Source organism: Pristiophorus japonicus, chromosome 18 (assembly GCF_044704955.1).
Source record: "Pristiophorus japonicus isolate sPriJap1 chromosome 18, sPriJap1.hap1, whole genome shotgun sequence".
Lineage (NCBI taxonomy): Eukaryota > Metazoa > Chordata > Chondrichthyes > Pristiophoridae > Pristiophorus > Pristiophorus japonicus.
In genome coordinates this window covers 105,081,358-105,106,147 of record NC_091994.1, presented here as the reverse complement: position 1 = coordinate 105,106,147, position 24,790 = coordinate 105,081,358, and the positions used below count along the sequence as shown (strand labels likewise).

Genomic DNA, 24,790 nt, shown 5'->3' with positions numbered 1-24,790 from the left:
AGAGCTATCCAGGCCCAATCCCACTTGCCAGCTCTTGGTCTGTAGTCCTGTAGGTTATGGCATTTCAAGTGCACATCCAAGCACTTGGAGTACTGTGCCTGCAAGAGTACCAGTATAGTCCTGCCAGTACCCATGGGAATTATGGGTTGTTCCTTGTGCCCACTTTTTCTGCACAATTTGGAAAATACCCTGCAACAAATAATGTTCCATTTAGAACTACTGCAATTATAATGATTTTATTAAAATTCATGCCGGGATGCGGGCATCGCTGGCCAGGCCAGCATTTATTGGCCATCCCGAATTGCCCTCGAGAAGGTGGTGGTGGTGAGCCTTGAACCGCTGCAGTCTGAGTGGTGAAGGTGCTCCCACAGTCGGGTCCTTCAGTGAAACATCTGTGAACTCATGTGGAAGCAAAGTCATCCTCGTTCGAGGGACCGCCTGTGCTGGTGATGGGTACTGACTGTGCACTTTGTATTTTCTGCATCCAGTTTTGTGACCGGAACAACGATCTTCACTCGCCACACTCCCTCACCTCGTGCTGCATTACTTCCTGCATAGGCCCCCTCGGAGGTCAGTGCAGGAAGCAAGCTAACAGTTCTGCATGGTTAGCTGAACCAGCAGCTCACCCACGCGTAGCTCATGTGAGACCCACAAAAAAGTGGCTCCCCGATGCTGTCTGAAGTCTAGAGGTTTTACCCTTTACCTCCTGGAAGTGCAGCCAACAGTAGGGACACCGGTGGGAGGGTGGGGATGAAACCACCCCAGCGATCAGTGGCTCTTTGCTTTCAGAGCATGTTGATTGCAACATTTAACACCGGAACCTTCACTTCAGATCAGTCCCAGATTGATATGAAATGTAAATTTCAAGCCTCCAATCTGCACTAGACTGGAGTGAGAAATTCCTTCCTATCCTTCTTGAAACTTTTTGGCTTCGATTTCAGTTGAAGGATTGGAATAAACTCCTCCAGGCTCTGTGTTTTATCATGAACAGCACTAAAAGTCAATCTCAATAGCATGAACCTGACCTTGTTGCAAATTAACTATTTGAGAGAACCGTGAGAGAAAGATAGACTTGCATTTATATAGCGCCTTTCACGAACACCGGATGTCTCAAAGCGCCTTACAGCCAATTAAATACTTTTTTGAAGTGTAGTCATGGTTGTAATGTAGGAAATGCAGCAGCCAATTTGCGCACAGCAAGCTCCCACAAACAACAAAGTGATAATGACCGGATAATCTGTTTTAGATTTTGATTGAGAGAGAAATGTCGGCCTGGATGGACACCGGGGGCAGGGGCCAGGGTGGGGGGGGATCTGAGAGGGGGAACTTCCCTGCTCTTCTTCGGAATAGTGCCATGGGATCTTTTATGTCCACCCGAGAAAGCAGACGGCGCCTCGGTTTAACATCTCATCCAAAAGACAGCACCTCCGACAGTGCAGCACTCCCTCAGCACTGCCCTGGAGTGACAGCCTAGTTTTTTGTGCTCAAGTCTCTGGAGTGGGACTTGAACCCACGACCTTCTGAGCCAGACGAGAACAGCGTGACGCAAGGAAGAACTTGCCTTTATATAGCATTCTATCATGGGCTGCAGATGTCCCCAAGTGCTTCCCAAACAATGGGTTGCTTTTGAGGTGCAGTCACGGTTGCTGTGATAGCACATGCCGCAGCCAGTTTGCAGACAGCAAGGTCCCACAGACAGCCAATGAGATGAACGATCAATGAATCTGGCGTTGTTGGTTCAGGGAGGAATGGTAGCCAGGAGATGGCGGGGGGGGAGAATGTCCTTTTCTTTATATTGAACTCACGACCATCTGAGCAGTCAGATGTGGGGTGGGGTGGGGAGAGATGGTTTGACGTTTCATCAAGAAAATGCCTCCAGTAATGTGGAACATAATACAATTATACTGCTGATTGCAACCAGTCTTTTTCTCCCCATCTCCCCTGAGGGTGCTGCCTACGACAGTAGTATGATACCAGGAGTGTCAAATGGGTTGCCCTATGCCTTGTCCAAGTAGCCATCTATTGTGTGTGTACTTAGACAGTGATTGTTGGCAACTTATTTGACAGTTCCTGGGAAAGCAGCAGATTCCCAGCACTTCACCTGTTTTTTGCGTATGACCCTGCATTTTCGCTACTTGACAATGTTGGGACCAGCACAGTAAAACCTGGCCCCCTCCTGTCCCCACACACATTTGAAGTAGGAATGATTGGAAGGGGATCAAGGTCAGGAACCCAAGATTACTTTTTTGCTTTTTCATTCTTAGCCCAGCAGCATCCTACTGCTTGAAATGAGTTGGGGATTGAACTTGAGGCTGGCTGGTATGTGCAGCTCAGAACCATGATGGGCAATGTCTTTGCAGTGGGCAATGCCAGCTGTGGCTCAGTGGGTAGTACTCTCGCCTGTGAGTCAGAAGGTTGTGGGTTCAAGTCCCACTTCAGAGACTTGAGCACAAAAATCTAGGGAGGGAGCGCTGCACTGTCGGAGATGCCACCTTTCGGATGAGGCTCCATCTGCTCTCTCAGGTGGACGTAAAAAATCCCATGGCACTATTTCGAAGGAGAACAGGGGCGTTCTCCCCGGTACCTTTTCCAATATTTATCCCTCAATCAACATAAACAAAAAGAAAAAGATTAGCTGATCATTATCACATTGCTGTTTGTGGGAGCTTGCTGTGCGCAAATAGGCTGACGCGTTTCCCACATGACAACAGTGACTATATTCCAAAAGTACTTCATTGGCTGTAAAGCATTTTGAGACTTTCGGTGGTCGTGGAAGGTGCTATAGAAATCCAAGTCTTTTTTTTTCTTTACCCATTATGCCATCAGCTGGGCGGGGAAGACTGCTACGTTCAGTCGAGCTGTATGTTGTGGAGCCTGTGTATGCTTGTGCACACAGCTGTGGAACGGCGATGTGTAGATTCATTTCCCACCCGTGGACATGTAAAGAGGATGGTAGGATGGTCTTGGGTTGAAGCCCCACTGCAGGGACTTGAGCACATAATCCAGGCTGACGCTCCCAGTGCAGTGCTGAGGGAGTGCTGCACTGTCGGAGGTGTCGTCTTACGGATGAGACGTTAAACCGAAGCTACGTCTGCCCTCTCAGGTGGATGTAAAAGATCCCATGGCACTATTTTGAAGATGAGCAGGGGAGTTAATCCCCGGTGTCCTGGGACAATATTTATCCCTCAACCAGCATCACTGAAACAGATTATCTGATCTTTTATCTCATTGCTGGTTGTGGGACTTTTCTGTGCGCAAATTGGCTGCCGCGTTTCCCACATTACAACAGTGAATGCACTTCAAAAAGTACTTCATTGACTGTAAAATGCTTTGGGACATCATGAGGTTGTGAAAGGCGCTATATAAATGCAAGTCTTGATTTTAATGACTGGACGCTGCACTCTCTTAAAAGGTTTTTCTTCAAGAAGGTTTGGTGGGTATTCAGTTCACATGGACTAGCCCAGACCGGATAGGTCCCATGTTAAATCCCGGTCCGTACTCAGTTATCTGATCTCTGTAATTGTGGGGGGGTGGGGCGGGGTGGGGGGGTGAAAGGAGCCACAATAGCCCTTACTTTCTCCACCCAGGCCGAGGATAATATCAGTCAATGCTTCTGCTCTTGACCACTGTCCAGTGCCGTTGCTCCAAAGGCGGATGAGGACAGAACGAGGCTTCCATGTTGAAGATCTCCGTCGCCAAATAACCCGAGGACACTCGTTGTCGAGGCTCGAGTGCGAAGAGCATTGATTTGATTGCGTGCTGCACGGCTTCTGCTGTCCGTGGGATTGTACTGCAGTGCGGGAGAGAAGGGATAGGAGTGTAGTGAAACTACTTCACAGTGCTACACACCGGGTTAATGGGACTTACAATGCTTCAAGGCAAGTGGCTGTTGAGGCAAGAGACTAGACATTATTTAAAAGGGAATAGGTTAACCAGAAATGCGAGGGTAGACCTATCAAGAAAGGATGAACAGACTGGGTTTCTTTTCTCTTGGAGGGGAGTGGGGGGGGGGGTAAGGAAGGCTGAGGAATGACTTAATAGAGGTCTTTAAAATTATGAAAGGTTTTGATCGAGTGGATACAGAGAGAATGTCTCCACTTGTGGGGAAGAGCATAACTAGAGGCCATCAATATAAGATAGTCACCAAGAAATCCAATAGGGGATTCAGGAGAAACTTCTTTACCCAGAGAGGGGTGAGAATGTGGAACTCGCTACCACAGGGAGTGGCTGAAGCGAATAGTATCGATGCATTTAAGGGGAGGCTGGACAAGCGTATGGGGGAGAAGGGAATAGAGGGTTATGCTGATAGATTTAGATGAGGAAAGACAGGAGGAGGCTCGAGTGGAGCATAAACAGCGGCATGGACTGGTTGGGCCGAATGGCCTGTTTCTGTGCCGTATATCCGATGTAATTCTCTTAAGTATTTGAAAAGGAAGAATATAAACAGATGCGGGGAAAGGTCAGGGAAATGGAGTTGAGAGGGAAAGGCTGTGGCAGGAGAGCTGGCAGAGGCATGATGGGCCGAATGGCCTCATTCTGCATTGTTCTGTCTATGGTGATATTAACCTTCATCAAGTTTATAACACTTTTTTTACATTGCAGTAACTTCCTTTTGAAAACAGACCGATTAAAAGCAAACTAATCTTGTCTGATTATTGAGATGAAAGCGTAGCTTTCTCTTTTGTCTCCACTGGTGGTTTCTGACCCGAGACTGACGACTCAGAACAGGGAGCGTCTGGGGTGAGTTAGCATTCTACATGTGAGGAATGGCAGCCTGACCTGCTGAACAACGTATGTGGCCTGCTACACGATGTGATAAATGGCTCCCACCTGCGGTGGATCTGGAATTTATTGCGTTCGTGAGCTGACACAACTGCAAGTAATTTACCGCAGGTAACTCGAGGAGTTCTCTGCTCCCGCAAACAGCTGTAGAACTCGCCCTCATCAGTAGTGTGCGTTAGCTGTCGCCATAGCAACTGCATCGCAGCAACAATTCAGGGGCACGGACAATACATTTGGCGGACGGCCATTTTTCCCCTCGAGCTTGCTCCGCCATTCAATAACATCATGGCTGATCTGATCTTGGCCTCAACTCCACTTCCCCATAACCCCCGACTCCCTTGGCTCAAATGTATTGCCTCGTAATTCTGACAGCTCGGTGGTGTGTGTCTCGATTTTTGAGAAGGACCCCGGGGTTCGACTTAATGTCGGTGCTGCTGGCTTGAGTTTAGCCGGGTAAGAACCCGGGCTGCAGTAACCGGTCTCGCGACCCTGGACCAGGGAGAGGGAAAAGGGGTCCTGGGGTTCCCCGCTCCCGAAACCAAAGGAAAAGCCCCGCAAATGCTCAGCGGGTCGGGCAGCATCGGTGCAGCGAACAGTCAAGACGTCCCGGGTCCCAGAATCGACTCCAGATCGCTATCGCACAGTGTGGGTGAGGACGGGGTTGGGATTTGCGAGTGGTGCCTTCTGTGGTTGAATGGCCTGCCAGCAGTTCTGTCTGTGAGTGACTTTAACAATGCAGCGGGACTCTCATCCCAACGAAACGGGATGAATTTGGAACTCCGGGAGCCAGCTCAGATGGTACAGCAGTTTTCACTGCAAGTGGTTTTGCAGTATTGATGGGCGTTTCGTCTCTTTCATTGCCACAAGCAGCTTTGGGAGAGGAGGGGTGCGAGGGGGGAAACATTGCTACTCTCGGTGGATCTTCCTGCCACCTCCGTTCACTGCCACTGGAGTCGAGGCAATCTTCAGTGGCAACGGTATAGGGCAGTGCCAAGCCATGCACAAGATGGGCCTTTATGTATTGTTCTGCCACCATTCCTATGAGTCTATCCTCATTGACCTACATTGTCTCCCGGTCGGACGATGCCTCCATTTTAAAATTCTCATCCTCGTGTTCAAATCCCTCCATGGCCCCACTTCTCCCCATCTCTGTGACCTCCTCCAGCCCTACATCCCTTCAAGATCTCTTCAACTCTGGCCTCTCGCGCATTCCTGATTTTCATCGCCCTCGCCATTGGTGGCCGTGCCCTAGGCCCTAGGCTCTGGAATTCTCCTCTCCACCTCTTTCTCCTCCTCAAAAGCTACCTCTTTGACCAACCTGACGTAATATCTCCTTATGTGGCTCGGTGTCAAATTCTGTTTCCTAACATTCCTGTGACTTGCCTTGGGATGCTTTACTACATTAAAGGCACTATATAAATTCAAGTTACTGTCATCTGTGCTAAATTATTTTGGTCCAGGAAATGGGAGGACATGTCTGTCACTGTGTCCTCTCGGGCTATATAATCTGCTCATTGACACAAATAGGTGGACCCCTCGTTTGGCCTTCTCATCCAGCCTTGGGACTTGTATGTCAATTGGGAGCCCTTTTTCTCCAGTCAGAGGGCTGTGGGCTCAAGCTGAGCTCGAGGACTCTGGCACAGAATCTGAGCATTGCAGTGCAGCACTGAGGGAGCACTGCACTGTCGCAGGTGTCATCTTTCAGATGGTCCGTTAAACCCGACTGCTGCCTCGGGTGGATGTTAAGGATCCCACGGCACTATTTGAAGAAGGGCAGGGAGTTCTTCTAGTATCCTGGCCAATTTTTAGATTGTCACTTGTCTCATTTGCTGGAGTGGGAGCTTTCTGTTGCCAAATTGGCTGCCGCATTTGCTTCCAAAATAGCAATTGCACTTCAAAATTAATTAATTGGATGTCGAGCGCTCTGGGACATCCTGAGGACATGAAAGGCGCTAATATAAAAGTGCTTCTTTTAAAATATCTCTGCCAATTTGCTTGGGGTGTTTTGCTTGGATCAAACACCCCTTTTGCTTCGTGTCGCTCAGATAGTGCTTTCCTCTTCTGTTTACATCTCTCTCGTTGAAACAGTTGTGTGATGTTATACAGACACGCTCGAATCGCACTGTCGCTCGGGATCAATTGCTTTCATGTGTGATTCGTTGCTAAGCGTGAACCCAGAAGGGTAGGAAGGGGAAGGGAGGGCTGGGGAGACGGAAGCGGGAGGGTGTTGGCTTGGGGTCTCACTGGAGTTCAGCGCAAGAGCAACTTTGCTTTTAATTCCTTTCTTGAAGGCACTGACTTTGAGTATGGGGGCTGACAGCCTTCCAGCGCGTCACCTGTAATGTACGCACCCGTGAGTATGCTCACAGGTTTGTGGAGCCATTGAGTTGTGAGTGGCTTAGCCGGTCACGTGATGTTCATAGAACTCAACAAAACACCAGCCAGTTGGGTTCGGGGGATCCACGATGAGACAGGTGGTTGTAGGCCTGGTGGATGAACTGGTAATGTGTAGTGTGATTGTTAAACCTTTGCTAATAAACCAACTAGTTCTTAATAGCAATGTGTTGCTATGAATTCTTCAGCAAAGAACCCATGAAGCAAATACATTCCATCACCCAAATGACCATTCTCTGTGTGTTAGCCCAGGCATTGGGACATGGATCTTCCTCTTAAGTGTCTTTTGCAGGAAGAATGTTCCCGATGTTGGGAACCAGGGGACACGGTCTTAGGATAAGGGGCTGGCCATTTAGGACTGAGTTGAGGAGAAACTTCTTCACTCAGAGAGTTGTTAACCTGGGGAATTCCCTGCCGCAGAGAGTTGTTGATGCCAGCTCATTGGATATATTTAAGAGGGTGTTAGATATGTCCCTTGCGGCTAAAGGGATCAAGGGGTATGGAGAGAAAGCAGGAAAGGGGTACTGAGGGAATGGTCAGTCATGATCTTATTGAATGGTGGTGCAGGCTCGAAGGGCCGAATGGCCTACTCCTGCACCTATTTTCTATGTTTCTATGTCCTCTGGGTGTAAGAGCTGGTTGGGATATAAGCACTCGGTGCAAACCTGTAGACGCAACACTTATTTCCCCCCAATACAGTATGGTAGCATAGTGGTTATGTTACTGGACTAATAATCCAGAGATGCAAGTTCAAATCCCACCACGGCAGCTGGGGAATTGAAATTCAGTGAATTAAATAAATCTGGAATTTTTTTTAACAAGTTAGTATCAGTAGCGGTGACCATGAAACTACCGGATTGTAGTAAAATCTGGACGTAGATGGGTGATATTTCGAAGGTGGAAAAAGGCGGTCTTGGTTATGCTGCGGATATGTGGTCAGAAGCTCATTTCAGGGTCAAATATGACACCAAGCTTGAGAACAGTGTGGTTCAGCCTCGGACAGGAGTTGGGGAGAGGGATGGAGTCAGTGTCTAGTCTGACCCTGAAATGAGCTTGCGACCACATCTCCGCAGCATAACTAAGACCGCCTATTTTCACCTCCATAACATCACCCGTCTCCGCCCTTCTAACATTGTTGATGTCTTCGCCCTTGCTTCAGCTCATCCTCTGCTGAAGCCCTCATCCATGCCTTTGTTACCTCTAGACTTGACTATTCTAACTCACTCCTGGCTGGCCTCCCACATTCTACCCTACGTAAACTAGAGGTGATCCAAAACTGGGCAGCCCGTGTCCTAACTCGTACCAAGTCCTGCTCACCCATCACCCCCTGTGCTCGCTGAGCTACATTGGCTCCCAGTTAAGCAATGCCTTGATTTCAAAATTCTCATCCATGGTCTCGCCCCTCTCTATCTCTATAATCTCCAGCCCACAACCCCCCCACCCCGAGATGTCTGCGCTCCTCTAATTCTGGCCTCTTGAGCATCCCTGATATAATCGCTCAACCATTGGTGGCTGTGCCTTCTGTTGCCGAGGCCCCAAGCTCTGGAACTCCCTGCCTAAACCTCTCCGCCTCTCTACCTCTTTCCTCCTACAAGACTCTCCTTAAAACCTACCTCTTTGACCAAGCTTGCCTGCCCTAATTTCTTCTCATGTGGCTTGGTGTCAATTTTTGAAATCTCATGATGCTCCTGTAAAGTGCCTTTTTAAAGGCGCTATATAAATGCAAGTTGTTGTTGTTGGTCTGTGTGGCTCAGTACCACGCTGGCTGCTGTGTTTTACTTAAAACATTGGGAGAGACAGAAAGAGCATTGGGAACAGCAGGCGTGCTAAGACCCAATGATCTGCACAGGAAGAAGAGGTCTTTCTCACAGGATGTCCATCAAAGCCACAAGTGGCCATGACAAGGCAATGAGCCATTACTGCAGTAACTGTGTGAGTAAATCTGACGTCAAACAGGATTGAATATTTAGCTTTGGGAATACTGATGGAGTGAATAGAGGGCAATAACTGGGGTGGAAACTCTACCAACTGAGGCATACGTGGGTACTGGCCATCGGGCAGTAGAAGGTGAATATTTAGGCAAGCACAATCCTAGCCGGTGTCTGGTGAACTACACTGCGGGAAGCAGAGAGATAGTTGAACCAAGGCAGAATGCCCGAACTTTGGTAGGAGTAAAGAGGCCACGGACAGTCGGTAAATGAGTCCCAAAGGATCAGTATCAAAGGACGATGGTGGGCTGCTGGCTCCACTTATGGCCCAATTAATAAAATCAAACTTTTGTCAAAAACAAACAACTTAACAACAGTTTACTGGCATACAGATATTGCAGCCTTAACATAGTAAGAGGTTGAAGAAAAATAACGAAAGACTTGCATTTATATAGCGCCTTTCACGACCTCGGGATGTCCCAGAAAGCCACTGAAGTACTTTTGGAGTGTAGTCACTGTTGTAATGTAGGAAACGCAGCAGCCAAGTTGTGCACAGCAAGCTCCCACACACAGCAATGTAATCATGGCCAGATAATCTGAGATAAATATTGGGCAGGGCACCGGGGAGAACCACCCTCCCACTGGCCCCAGACTCGTCTTCGAAATATTGCCATGGGATCTTTTACATCCACCTGAGAGAGCAGACGGGGCCTCGATTTAACGTCTCATCCGAAAGATGGCACCTCCGACAGTGCAGCACTCCCTTAACACTGCACAGGAGTGTCAGCCTAGATTATGAGCTCAAGTCACTGGAGTGGGACTTGAACCCACAACCTTCCGATTCAGAGGCGAGGGTGCTACCCACTGAGCTCAGTGACGTCCCGGAATGCAGTGCAAACTGGAATAACCTGCGTGGCGATCTGACTTGTGCACCTGAGTATTCGTCATCATAGGCAGTCCCTCGGAATCGAGGAAGACTTGCTTCCACTCTTAGAATGAGTTCTTAGGTGGCTGAACAGTCCAATACGAGAACCATAGTCTCTGTCACAGGTGGGACAGATAGTCGTTGAGGGTAAGGGAGGGTGGGACTGGTTTGCCGCACGCTCTTTCCGCTGCCTGGCTTGATTTCTGCATGCTCTCGGCAATGAGACTCGAAGTGCTCAGCGCCCTCCCAGATGCACTTCCTCCTCTTAGGGCGGTCTTTGGTCAGGGACTCCCAGGTGTCGGTGGGGAATGTTGCACTTTATCAGGGAGGCTTTGAGCGTGTCCTCGTAACGTTTCCTCTGCCCACCTTTGGCTCGCTTGCCATGAAGGAGTTCCGAGTAGAGCGCTTGCTTTGGGAGCCTCATGTCTGGCATGTGGCCTGCCCAGCGGAGCTGATCAATTGTGGTCAGTGCTGCAATGCTGGGGTTGTTGGCCTGGTCGAGGACGCTAACGTTGGTGCGTCTGTCCTCCCAGGGGATCTTGCGGAGACATCGTTGGTGGTATTTCTCCAGCGACTTGAGGTGTCTACTTTTACGTAGTCCATGAGTATTAACCTGTGTTGTGTTGTCCGTTGAAGGTGCGTGTCTGGAGGTACCTGAAAGGCAAGGAAACGGTGAGGAACGAGATCCTCGTGGACGGCGGGAATAAAGTGATGATCTGCGGCTTCGGCGATCCTTTGATCTGCGACAACCAAGTCTCCACGGGCGACACTCGGATTTTCTTCGTCAACCTGGCACCCAAGTCCATGTGGCCGGCTCACAGGAACGAGCTGATGCTCAGCTCCAGCCTCATGCGGATTACTCTTCGAAACCTGGAGGAGGTGGAGAACTGCGTGGAAGGTTTGTTTTTCCTCCTTGGTTCACGTTTTTGTTTTCTCCCTTCACCGCCCCTTCACTTCCCCCTAGATGTTGAATTTCTGACTCACGGGTATCTCCTGACAACTTGGTGCACACACCAGTTCTTCATGCGAGGTATTACTTCAGCTTAAAGTCAATGGGTTACCGCTGACATTAAAAGTAATGCTGATCGGAAGCTTTAATGCTGATTTTTGGCAGGTCGTTCCAGTGTGGAGGATATTGTAGCTGTGTTTGATCCTATCTATACTTTCCATCCTCACGGCTTCCATCTCCAAAGCTAACGAAGCATCAGACGGAGGGAATTTGACATTTCTCCCCTGTAGCCTAGAGGAGCTGGAACCGATAGTCATGCCCCTGCTCCTGCCTGTAAAGTGCTTTGAACATTTGTATAGATGCAGTAAGACTGAATTGCACATGAAGTGAAGCCACCATTTTGTTACGCAAACGAAAGCTGCAGCCAATTTGCACACAGCAAGGTCCTCCTCACAGTAATAAGACAAACGTCTGGTTAATCTGTTTAGGGTGGTATTTGAGGGAGGAATGTTGGCTAGGACAGCAGAAGGAACTCCCTGCTCATCGTCAAAAACTTTGAATTTAATGTTTTCACCAAAGGTTGATAGCTCTGACGATTCAGCACTCCCTCAGTACTGAGGAGTTGTCCTTGTGTATTATGTACCCAAGTCCCGGAGGTGGGAATTAAAGATGACGTTGAGGCAAGAGTGCTACCAACAGTCTTAAGCGATAATTGGCCTCGTTGATTTTGCTGGGGAAGGGAGGAAATCTGGCAGGGTTCTTGTTTCTGATTGCTGTCCATTGACCCCTGCTGTGAGCTCTACCTGCATGGGAGTGGAGCCAGAACCGAACCGGGCTCCTCGATCATTCCTCCGTCTGTGGCGATTACTGGCACTCCATGTCTAGGCTCACACACAACACAACGGCTACTTGGGTGGGATATGAGAGGGTTTCCAGCATTTGCGGAGATGCACCAGAGCAAGAGAAGGGAATGAAAGAGACTGGGTGTGGGGAGGGAAGGGAATGAAAGATAAAAATGAATCATGAAGTTTAACTAGCGTCGATTATGTCTGTCTGGAAAAATGTCACCGCTCGGTTGGAACAATCCAGTCCACTTACACGAGACATTCTGGTTGCCTCAAGACTAGTGGATCTAATTGGGACCTTTTGAATTGAAGGTGGACAGATCAAGCAGCCAAAGATGTATTCTGCAACATTGGCATCATGACTGATGTACTGGAGATTACTGCAATTAACTGAGAAATGCCTTTAGAATTGAGACTGATCATAGTATATATTTTTTTTAAAAAGGCTGCAATTTAATTTTCTGCTCCGTCTGCAAGCTGTAATTGTATATATTACAAACTAGTTTGAATTATATGAAGTAAATCTTTTCCTCTCATCACAAGATTTGGTTTATGATCAATTCATAATTCTTTCAAAACATTTTAGAAAAGAAAATTGAAGGAGCCTGATTTTTTAAGAACATAAGAAATAGGAGCAGGAGTCGGCCATTTGGCCCCTCAAGCCTGCTCCGCCATTAAATAAGATCATGGCTGATCTGATCATGGACTCGGCTCCACTTACCTGCCTGCTCCCCGTAACCCTTTACTTTCTTATCACTCAAAAATCTGTCTATCTCCAACTTTAAATATATTCAATGACCCAGCTTCCACAGCTCTCTGGGGCAGAGAATTCCATAGATCTGAGAGAAGAAATTCCTCCTCATCTCAGATTTAAATGGGCGGCCTCTTATTCTGAGACTATGTCCCCTAGTTTTGGCTTCCCCTATGAGTGGAAATATCCTCTCTGCAGCCACCTTGTTGAGTCCTCTTATTGGGCCCAAGTTTCCACAGGATAAAAAACGGGCGCCCCCCCCCCCCCGAGCTGGGTGCCCGTTTTTCGCGCCTAAAACGGCGCCAGAAAAAAAACGCGCTATTCTCGAGCGCTTTGCAGCTCCTTGTCTGTTTGGCGCGGCACCCAGGGGGGCGGAGCCTACACTCGCGCCGATTTTGTAAGTGGGAGGGGGCGGGTACTATTTAAATTAGTTTTTCTCCTGCCGGCAACGCTGCGCGTGCGCGTTGGAGCGTTCGCGCATGCTCAGTGTGAAAAAAACATTGGCACTCGGCCATTTTTGTAGTTCTTTGTAGCTGTTTAATTTTTGAACATTTTTTAATAAAAGCACATTGCCATCAGCACATCAGCACTTGCAGCCTTCTCACTGTCTCCTTCTCCTGCCCACCCTCCGCGGCAACAAACCGCTGTCTCCTTCCCCTCCCTCCCCTCCGCGGTGGCAAACCGCTGTCTCCTTCCCCTCCCTCCCCTCCGCGGCAACAAACCGCTGTCTCCTTCTCCTGCCCACCCTCCGCGGCAACAAACCGCTGTCTCCTTCCCCTCCCTCCCCTCCGCGGTGGCAAACCGCTGTCTCCTTCCCCTCCCTCCCCTCCGCGGCAACAAACCGCTGTCTCCTTCCCCTCCCTCCCCTCCGCGGGAAAGAACGGGTGCCTCCTCTCCCCTCCCCCCCCCCCCCCCCCACGGGAAGAACGGGCGTCCCCCCCCCCCCCACGGGAAAGAACGGGCGACTCCCCCCTCCCCCCCCCCCCCCGCGGGAAAGAACGGGCGCCTCCCCCCCCCCCCCACGGGAAAGAACGGGCGCCTCCTCTCCCCTGCCCCCCCCCCCCCGTGGGAAGAACGGGCGCCTCCCCCCCCCCCCCCACGGGAAAGAACGGGCGCCTCCCCCCTCCCCCCCCCCCCCCCCCGCGGGAAAGAACGGGCGCCTCCCCCCTCCCCCCCCCCCCCCCACGGGAAAGAACGGGCGCCTCCCCCCTCCCCCCCCCCCCTCCCGCAGGAAAAAACGGGCGCCTCCTCTCCCCTGCCCCCCCCCCCATGGGAAGAACGGGCGCCTCCCCCCCCCCCCCCGCGTAAAGAACGGGCGCCTCAGGCTGACTGCAGAATTCTCCTGAAGCACTTTCACACAGGTAGGAAGATGGTTTATTTAATCTTTTCTTTGCTTATAAATGTTTATTCAGGTTGGATTTATTTATATAATATTTGTAGAAGTATAAATAAGGATTTATTGTAGAATTTAATGAGTTCCCCTCCCCTCCCCCACCTCGTTCTGGACGCCTAATTTGTAACCTGCGCCTGATTTTTTAATGTGTAGAACAGGTTTTTTCGGTTCTACAAAAATCTTCACTTGCTCCATTCTAAGTTAGTTTGGAGTACGTTTTCACTGTGGAAACTTTGAAATCAGGCGTCAGTGGCCGGACACGCCCCCTTTTGAAGAAAAAATTCTGTTCCAAAGTAGAACTGTTCTAACTGACTAGAACTGCAGAAAAAAAAATGTGGAGAATTGCGATTTCTAAGATAGTCCGTTCTCTACCAGTTGCTCCTAAAAATCAGGCGCAAATCATGTGGAAACTTGGGCCCATTATCTTATATGTTTCGATAAGATCACCTCTCATTCTTCTGCACTTCAATGAATATAGGCCCAACTTACTCAACCTATCTTTATAATTCAACCCCCTTATCTCCGGAATCTACCTAGTGAACCTTCTCTGAACAGTCTCCAATACAAATATATCCTTCCTTAAATACAGAGACCAAAACTGTACGCAGTACTCCAGGTTGGCCTCACCAATACCTGTACAGTTGTAACAGGAATTCTCTGCTTTTATACTCCATCCCCCTTGCAATAAAGGCCAACATTCCATTTCCCTTCCTGATTACTTGCTGTACCTACATACTAGCTTTTTGTGTTTCATGCACAAGGATCCCCAGGTCTATCTGTACTCCAGCACTTTGCAATTTTAAATTACAATTTGCTTTTCTATTTTTTCTGTCAAAGTGGATAACCTCACATTTTCCAACGATATACTCCATCTGCCAAATTTTTGCCACTCACTTAGCCTGTCTATATTCCTTTGCAGATTTTTTTGTGTCCTCCTCACAATTTGAATTCCACCCATCTTTGTATCATCAGCAAACTTGGCTACATTACACTCGGTCCCATCATCCAAATCATTCGTATAGATTGTAAATAGTTGAGGCCCCAGCACCGATCCCTGCGGCACCCCACTAGTTACTGTTTGCCAACCGGAAAATGATGCATTTATCCCGATTCTCTATTTTCTGTTAGTCAGCCAATCCTCGATCCATGCTAATATATTACTCCCAACCCCGTGAACTTTTATCTCGTGCAGTAACCTTTTATGTGGCACCTTATCGAACGCCTTCTGGAAATCCAAATACACCACATCCACTGGTTCCCCCTTATCCACCCTGCTCGTTACATCCTCAAAGAACTCCAGCAAGTTTGTCAAACATGATTTCCTTTTCATAAAACCATGCTGACTCTGCTTAATTGATCATGCTTTTCCAAATGTCCCGCTACTGTTTCTTTAATAATGGACTCCAGCATTTTCCCAATGACAGATTTTTAGGCTAACTGTTCTATAGTTTCCTGCTTTTTGTCTACCACCTTTTTTAAATAGGGGCGTTACATTTGCAGCTTTCCAGTCTGCTGGGACTGCCCCAGCACCAGGGAATTTTGGTAGATTACATCCACTATCTCTGCAGCCACTTCTTTTAGGACCCGAGGATACAAGCCATCAGGTCCTGGGGACTTGTCCGCCTTTAGTCCCGTTATTGCACCGAGTACTACTTCTTTAGTGATTGTATTAAGTTCCTCCCTCCCTATAGCCCCTTGATTATCCACTATTGGGATGTTTTTAGTGTCTTCAACGTGAAGACTGGTACAAAATATTTGTTCAACATCTCTGCCATCTCCCTGTTCTCCATTATTAATTGCCCAGTCTCATCCTCTAGGGGACCAACATTTACTTTAGCCACTCTTTTCCTTTTTATGTTCTTAATCTATCTTCCCTCTCTTTATCAATATTTTAGTCGTTCTTTGCTGGCTTTTATAAATTTCCCAATCCCAATCCCAATTTTAATGAGAAAGTTACAAAGCAGTAACCATGTCAAGGGGTTCAAGTAATATCGCAAAGACTGCGCCAGTTGCTCTGATCTGCGTTGTTATTTATCACCCTCGGTTACTGCCTACTTTTAAAAACAAAATATATATTGTTAGTGGCTTTCATTTCTCTCCTTTCCTGAAGGATCTGACATGAGGATCTGTGTGTCCTCGTACATGAAACACTAAAAGTTTGCATACAGGTACAGCAAGTAATCAGGAAGGCAAATGGAATGTTGGCTATATTGCAAGGGGGATGGTGTATAAAAGCAGGGAAGTCTTGCTACAACTGCAGGGGCATTGGTGAAACCACACCTGAAGTATTGCGTGCAGTTTTGCAGTATTTAAGGAGGGATATACTTGCATTGGAAGCTGTTCAGAGAAGGTTCACTAGGTTGATTCGTGGGATGAAGGGTTTGTCTTATGATGAAAGATTGAGCAGGTTGGACCTGTACTCGTTGAGTTTAGAAGAATGAGAGATGATCTTATTGAAACGTATAAGATTCTGAGGGGGCTTGACAGGGTAGATGCTGAGAGGATGTTTCCCTTTGTGGAGGAATCTAAAACTAAGGGGCATAGTTTCAGAATAAGGGGTCATCCATTTAAAACGGAGATGAGGAGGAATTTCTTCTCTGAGGCTCTTGAATCTTTGGAATTCTCTGCCCCAGAGATCTGTTGAGGCTGGGTCATTGAACATATCCAAGGCTGAGATAGACAGAGTCTTGAACCATCGGGGAGTGAAGGGTTATGGGGAACAGGCAGGAAAATGAAGCTGAGGCCAAGATCAGATCAGCCATGATCTTATTGAATGGTGCAGCAGGCTTGAAGGGGCCGTATGTCCTACTCCTGCTCCTAATTCTTATGTTCTTATGATTCTTACGAGAGTTATGGTGTCCCTTCCTTGTGAGTCAAGAGAATGAGGCACAGCTGATTCTGTCCTTGCCTGATCTCTGCTTGGAGACAACTTGCTTTTCAGCAAGAAATACTGGAGAGCAGACACAAGTGAGACCGCACTGGAGTATTGTGTATAGTTTTGGTCTCCTTATCTAAGGAAGGATATACTTGCCTCAGAGGAAGTGCAACAAAGGTTCACCAGACTGAATCCTAGGATGGGAGGGGGGATTGTCCTATGAGGAGAGATTGAGTAGACTAGGTCTATATTCTCTAGAGTTTCGAAGAATGAGAGGTAATCTCATTGAAACATACACAATTCTTACAGGGCTTGGCAGGGTAGATACAGGGAGGATGTTTCCCCTGGCTGGGGAGTCTAGAACCAGGGGTCACAGTCTCAGAATAAGGGGTTGGCCAATTAGCACTGAGATGAAGAGGAATTTCTTCACTCAGAGGGTGGTGAATTTTTGGAATTCTCTACTGCAGAGGGCTGTGGAGGCTCAGTCGTTGAGTTGTATATTCAAGACAGATCGATACAATTTTGGCCTACTCCTGTTCCTATTTCTTATGTTCTTATGAAATAAGATTATCTGTGGAAAGTGTGAACTAGCACAGGTCCCGTATGATGACCTGCGAATGTTTCACACTTGATTGGCTTCTTTTGATGTGTTTGTATTAAGTGGCTGAGGTTATGTTGCTGAACGCTGGTTCTGGTTTGAAGGAGATGGAAAATTGAACGAAATGTTCTAAGAATTATCAAAGTGACCACTGATATGGAATGGAAAATCCATTCTTTGTTTGTACCACTTTCCACCTGTCATGTGTGCTATTTTAGCTCTGGCATGTCTTTTGAAGCTTCCAGTCAGTGTGGAATCACGTCATTAAACTCATTGTCAAACAACACCTGATTATATTGTTAGCTGATTAAAGCTTGGAGTGCAATGTGATAGTTAGAGAATCGGGCAATATCCTTGCCTTTGACAGGCCAGGAGGTTACAACTGGCAAAAGGCAAATTTAGCGCTAATATCGGGAAACCCTGAGTAGATTGGGGTCTCTTTTTTGCATTTAGAAGAATGAGAGGTGATCTCATTTGAAACACACAAGATTCTGAGGGGGATTGACAGGGTAGATGTTGAGAGGATGTCTCCCTTGGTTGGAGAGTCTAGAACCAGGGGGCACAGTCTCAGGATAAGGGGTTGGCCATTTAAGACCGAGATGAGGAGGAATTTCTTCACTCAGAGGGTTGTGAATCTTTGCAATTCTCTGCCCCAGCGGGCTGTGGATGCTCAGTCGTTGAGTATATTGAAGGCTGAGATCGATAGATTTTTGTACTCTGGGGGAATTCAGGGATAGAATAATGGAAATGGGGATGGGCGGGAAAGTGGAGATGAGGTTGAAGATCAGCCATGATCTTATTGAATGGCAGAGCAGGCTCAAGGGGCCGTACGGCCTACTCCTGCTCCTAATTCTTATGTTCTTCACACAGGTTACGGGGGGCAAAAACCTTAAACTCCTTGCAATGTGCTTCTCTATTTCGAGCTTGTGCAGTTTGGATTGCAGGAGCATGGAGCCATGCACCTTTGACTTTGCTAAATCCATTCTCTCTCATTCTGGAGCAACATAAACGTGATCTGCAATTTTGCTGCCAGGATCGGGAGGCTGGATTTAGCCATGCAAATATGAAGAGCATATTTAGGGACCCCCCCCCCACCCCTCCCCCAATGGCCTCCACAATCCAAGCATGTTCCATTTTGCAAGAACCTCGAGTCGCTAGATGGGCGGATTAAAGGTGTGGTTGGAGCGGACTTTACTGCGGATGAATGGGCCAGGCTGATCTCCCTGATCTGTATCTGCTACCTGATGGCTGACTTGCTACAGTGCTGTTGTTTCTCAGCTGTGCAAGCAATGCTGCCTCGATGAAATGTTATGAATGGGTGTGAGGGATTTGTTTCTCTGGCTTGTCAGTGCTACATAGCTGGATGGGTTTCTTTTCACTAAGCTGTCCTGTTGTCCTGTTTCATCAGATGATAGGCTCTTGTCTTCAATCAGGATATGTACATTGCAAATTCCCCAATGTGTTTCTACTTGCCAACAGGCCTGTTGGAATCCCTGGCAGTTACTGTAATCTGTAGAATGGTGCTATATTCCTAAAATATGCATACGTCTCCCTTCATAGATTCTTCTTGATGTTTTAGCCATGGCCCAGTGGGCAGAATTCTCGCCTCTGAGTCAGCAGGTTGTGGGTTCAAGTCCCACTCTAGGGACTTCAGCACATAAATCCAGGCTGACACTCCCAGTGCAGTGCTGAGGGAGTGCTGCTCTGTCGGAGGTGCCGTCTTTTGGATGAGACATTAAATCGAGGCCCCGTCTGCTCTCAGATGGACGTTTCTACCACGGCACTATTTCGAAGAAGAGCAGGGGGGTTGTCCCCGGTGTTCTGGGCCAATATTTATTGGTCAATCAACATCACTAAAACAGATTATCAGAGCGTTATCAATTTGCTGTTTGTGGGAGCTTGCTGTGCGCAAACCGTCCGCCATGTTTCCTACATTGCAACAGTGAGCGCACTTCAAAAAGTGCATCATTGGCTGCAAAGCGCTTTGGAACGTCCGGTGGTTGTGAAAGCTATATGAATGCAAGTCCTACAGTGAGTTCTGCTTCTATTTCTCAACTCCTCTGACTGCTCGCCGTGATAGGGTTCCGAGTCTCAGGTTGTCTGCTGATCTCTGGATCCTTGCCCAGATGGCTGTCATTTGATAATGAACCTTGACTGTGCCAGGCCATCCTTTGAGTGAAAGGAGATGGTTTGATGCAGATGAACCAGATGCTGTCCACAGACAGTAATGGATTGAACAAAGCATGTAATAATGAGTAATACAAGCAGGGTGGAACCTTCATTTCTTATGTTTCAATTACATCACCTCTTATTCTTCTAAGCTCTAGCGAATATAGGCCTAGTCTACTCAATCTCTCCTCGTAGGGCAATCCCCCCATCCTGGAGAAATTAATGGGACTAAGTGGCGACAATTTCCCTGGACCTGACGACCTGCATCCTAGGGTTATAAAAGAGGTGGCTGCAGAGATAGTGGATGCACTAGTATTAATGTTCCAGAATTCCCTAGATACTAGAACAGCCCCCAAGGATTGGAAGGTAGTAAATGTAACCCCACTGTTTAAGAAAGGAGGAAGAGAAAAAATGGGGAACTACAGGCCAGTTCGCCTGACATCAGTTGTAGGCAATGTGCTCAAATCTATTATTAGGGACCTGGCAATAGGGCACTTAGAAAATCGTAATATGATTAGTCAGAGTCAACACAGTTTTATGAAAGGGAAATCGTGTTTGACAGATCTGTTCGTTTTTTGAAGATGTAACTAGTAGGATGGATAAGGGGAAACCAGTGGATGTAGTGTATTTGTATTTTCAAAAAGTATTTGATAAGGTGCCACACAAGAGGTTATTACACAAAATTAGGACTTATAGGATTGGGGGTAATATATTGGCATGGATTGAGGATTGGTTAATGGACAGAAATCAGAGGGTAGGAATAAACGCGACTTTTTCGGGTTGACAGGCTATACTAGTGGGGCACTGGAGGGATCGGTGCTGGGGCCTCAGCTATTTACAGTCTATATCAATGACTTGGATGAAGGGACTCAGTGTAACGTATCCCAAGTTTGTTGATGATATAAAGTAAGGTGGGAAAGGATGTGGTGAGGATGTAAAAAAGCTGCAGAGAGATACAGACAGGTTGACTGAGTGGGCAAGAACATGGCAAGTGGAATACAATGTGGGGAAATGTGAAGTTATCCATTTTTGTAGGATTAACAAAATAGCAGAATATTTATTGAATGGCGAGAGACTGAGAAATGTTTGCATTGTACATGAATCACAGAAAGTTAACACGCAGGTACAGCAAGCAATTAGGGAAAGCAAATGGTATGCTAGCTTTTGTTACAAAGGGATTAAAGTATAAGAGTAAGGAAGTGGTACTGCAATTATACAACATCACACCTGGAGCACTGTGTACAGTTCCGGTCTCCTTACCTAAGGAAAGACATACTTGCCTCCGAGGGAGTGCAATGAAGGTTCACCAGACTGATTTTGGAATGAGGGGATTGCCCTATGAAGAGAGATTGAGTAGACTAGGCCTATATTCCCTAGAGTTTAGAAGAATGAGAGGTGATCTAATTGAAACATATAAAATTCTTAAGGGGTTTGACAGGGTTAATGCTGAGAAAATGTTTCCCCTGGCTGGGGAATCTGGAACACGGGGTCACCGTCTCAAAATAAGGGGTCGGTCATTTAGGACTGAGATGAGGAGAAATTTCTTCACTTAAAGGGTTGTGAATCTTTGGAATTTGCTACCCCAGAGGTCTGTGGATGCTCAGTCATTGAGCGTATTCAAGACGGAGGTCGATACATTTCTGGGGATCAAGGGATAAGGAGACAGTGCGGGAAAGTGGAGTTGAGATGGAAGATCAGCCATGATCTTGTTAAATGGCGGAGCAGGCTCGAAGGACCAAATGGCCTACTCCAGCTCCTATTTCTTGTGTTCTTAAACTCTTACAAATCTTTAGGCACCTTTCCTTTTCCATCCTCTTCTAGAGGTGCTGAATTTTGTTGAAGTGCGTTCTCGCGAGAGCAGTACCCCAAGGGATCCTATCTTGATGTATTCGCCTAGACTGAGTGGAGCCAACCATGGGGAGGATGGAGGAGTATCGGGCTCTAGCCCAAACCCAACCTGACTGATATCTGTCGTCACAGGTTTCAGTGCAGGTCCTTGAATAGTTGATCAGGAATGACTTCTGGCAAAGTCCTGCAAAATGCACAACAGGTGCGACCGAAGAGACAAGTTAACAGTTCAGCTGCAAACCTTTTCAGTTTCTTTATCCTCTGTCTCTTTTTTAGACGTCTTTACATGCAGTGAGACCAGTGACAACACATGAGCAGCTTCCAGTGCGTTAGCCTTGCACCGATGGCTACATGTTCAACATAAACCTGCTTGGCACCGGCCCTTCCTGGCAACTGCTGCTAACACATCTGGCAGGCTTGCCTTTTGGGTTGGATTCAGCTTGGCGAGATGGAGGCATCGGAAACCAGAGGTGTTGGCACAAGTCTCTCTCTCAACAAGAAAGCAGCTCTTGCGGCAATAGTGACTACAAGTAAAAAGTACTTCATTGGCTGCAAAACACTTTGGGGCGTCCTGAGGTGGTGAAAGGCGCTATAGAAATGCACTGCTTTCTTTGTGTTGCTTTAACTTCCACCCCCGCCCCACCACACACTTGGTTTTGCCATGCAGGCCCTGCAGTGTGCTTGTACCATTTTACACAGACCAGTCGGCAAGCCTTGCATCTTCCAGGTTCCCATTGCGCTCTCCCACACCAGTTTAATGCCCATGCCCCGCGACCCCGACCACCTCGAAGGTCGAGGGCAGCAGGCGCATGGGAACACCACCACCTCCACGTTCCCCTCCAAGTCACACGCCATCCCGAATTGGAACTATATCACCGTTCCTTCATCGTCGCCGGGTCAAAATCCTGAAACTCCCTCCCTAGCGGCACTGTGGGAGCACTTTCACCACACGGACTGCAGCGGTTCAAGAAGGTGGCTCACCATCACCTTCTCAAAGGGCAATTAGGGATGGGCAATAAATGCCGGCCTTGCCAGCAACACCCACATCCCACAAATGAATTTTTTTTAAAGCCATCAGGGAGTTGGTTTCTCCTATTAATTAAATGGAGGAGAAAATGAAGTTGATCAGTAATTTATGATAATGAGGATGCTATTTTATTACAATTGTTGCCGTGCGCTTTGGCAGAGAAATGACATCAATCCAATGTTGAAGTACAGTGTGGTATAAATTATATTGAATGGCAGTGCCCAAACGTGGGTGATGGTGTTGGGGGAGGGTCATAATGTAAAGTATGAGCTGGACTTTCTATAATAGGATTTATCTTCTGTCATGCATGGTCACAAAGCCTTTGAGGATTTAATCGCTAAATCTGCAATGAAAACGTCGATGAAAATCCAATTAAAAAAAAATGTAATTGGCTGTTGCACCAAATGCAGTTTTGTTTGAGTGGGGCGGCTGTGAGGGGGGGGGGGGGGGAAGGGGGAGGCTGGGGGCTGAAGTGTGTTTCAGGAAATAACATCCGGGTGATTGCGAAGATGTGCACTGAAACCTGTGTCTACGGACATCAGTCAGGGTGGGCTGGAGCCTGATGCTCCTCCGTCCTCACCATGGGGGGGGTTGGCTCCACTCAGTCTAAGCTCGTGCGTCAAGAATGGTTTACTTGGTTGAGGTACTGGACTTGTGGAACTGCACTCCAGCAAAATCCAGCATCTTTGGAGAAGGAAAGGTGCTGAAAGATTTGTCGGGGTTTAATAAGAAACGAAGGTTCATCCCAGTTTGCATTACTCAACAGCAATGACAACTTGCATTTCTGTCGGGCCTTTAAATTAGTATGACGGCCCAAGGCTCTTCATAGGAGCGTTGTAGGACAGCAAATTTGACACCGAGCCACATAAGGAGAAATTGGCGCAGGTGACCAAAAGCTTGGTCAAAGTGTTAGATTTTAAGGAGCGTCTTGAAGGAAGTAAGACAGTGATTAAAGAGGCGGAGAGGTTTAGGCATGGAGTTCCAGAGCTTGGGGCCTCTACAACAGAAGACACGGCCACCAATGGTTGAGCAATTATAATCAGGGATGCTCAAGATGGCAGAATTAGAAGAACGCTAAAGGAGATTACAGAACATAAAAACATAAGAATTAGGAACAGGAGTAGGCCATCTAGCCCCTCGAGCCTGCCCCGCCATTCAACAAGATCATGGCTGATCTGGCCGTGGACTCAACTCCACTTACCCACCCGCTCCCCGTAACCCTTAATTCCCTTATTGGTTAAAAATCTATCTATCTGTGACTTGAATACATTCAATGAGCTAGCCTCAACTGCTTCCTTGGGCAGAGAATTCCACAGATTCACAACCCTCTGGGAGAAGAAATTCCTTCTCAACTGGGCATTAAATTGGCTCCCCCGTATTTTGAGGCTGTGCCCCCTAGTTCTAGTCTCCCCGACCAGTGGAAACAACCTCTCTGCCTCTATCTTGTCTATCCCTTTCATTATTTTAAATGTTTCTATAAGATCACCCCTCATCCGTCTGAACGCCAAGGAGATGGGGAGGGAGTGAGGCTTTGGAGGGATTTGAAAATAAGGATAAGAATTTTGAAAACGAGGTGTTGCTTAACCAGGAGCCACTGTAGGTCAGCGAGCACAGGGGGTGATGGGTGAGCGGGACTTGGTGCGAGTTGGGACACTGGGCAGCCGAGTTTTGGATGAGCTCAAGTTTACGCTGGGTAGGATGTGGGAGGCCACATTACCTGCTGCCGAGAGCTTGCAGCACACCGAATGCCACTCTTTCACCACGAACAGCCAGCTCAACAGCAGCTTACATTTAGTTGGGATGTTTTTAACATAGCAAAGCTCCCAAATTGGTCCACTGAGAAGAAATAGACAGAAAACAATGGTTTGTATGGCTTGGCTCCACACTCACTTAACCACTGGGACACTTCTCCAGAATGAATAATAGTGTTTAAACCTTCTGTTGCTACGCTCTGCTGCTTATTTCATGCCCAGTTGAAGAACAGTCATTAGAAGTGGGCTCTGCTCCAAATGTTTCCCCTGCAACACAATACCATAGATTAGTTGAATTTGCTGCAAATCCTTTGGTTAATTGGATGGAAAGTTTGCTTGCTTTACCTCCGGTCCATGTGAAAAGCCTTAAGCCAGGGTTGTCTAACCTGTGGCCCTTGGGCCGATGTGCACTCCAAGCCCTGGCAGTGTAGTCCTCCACGACAAGACCACTCAGTCCTATTTGTGCTGAGAAAAATAGATTTTTCTAAGTCCTCGGTTGTGCTGAGCCTTGTCACGAGCATTGATCGGAGAATAAAGGAGCAATTGATCACCCAA

At 47.6% G+C, this 24,790-nt stretch overlaps 1 protein-coding gene across 2 annotated transcripts in view; it reads left to right on the top strand.

The window, feature by feature from the left end:
• Positions 1-24,790, top strand: part of agrn (agrin) — a 552,899-nt gene that overhangs the window by 3,610 nt on the left and 524,499 nt on the right. For both annotated transcript variants that reach the window (XM_070860482.1, XM_070860480.1), the window contains exon 2: positions 10,666-10,927. In XM_070860482.1, the coding sequence (XP_070716583.1) occupies positions 10,666-10,927 (262 nt within the window). The remainder of the gene's footprint in view (positions 1-10,665; positions 10,928-24,790) is intronic.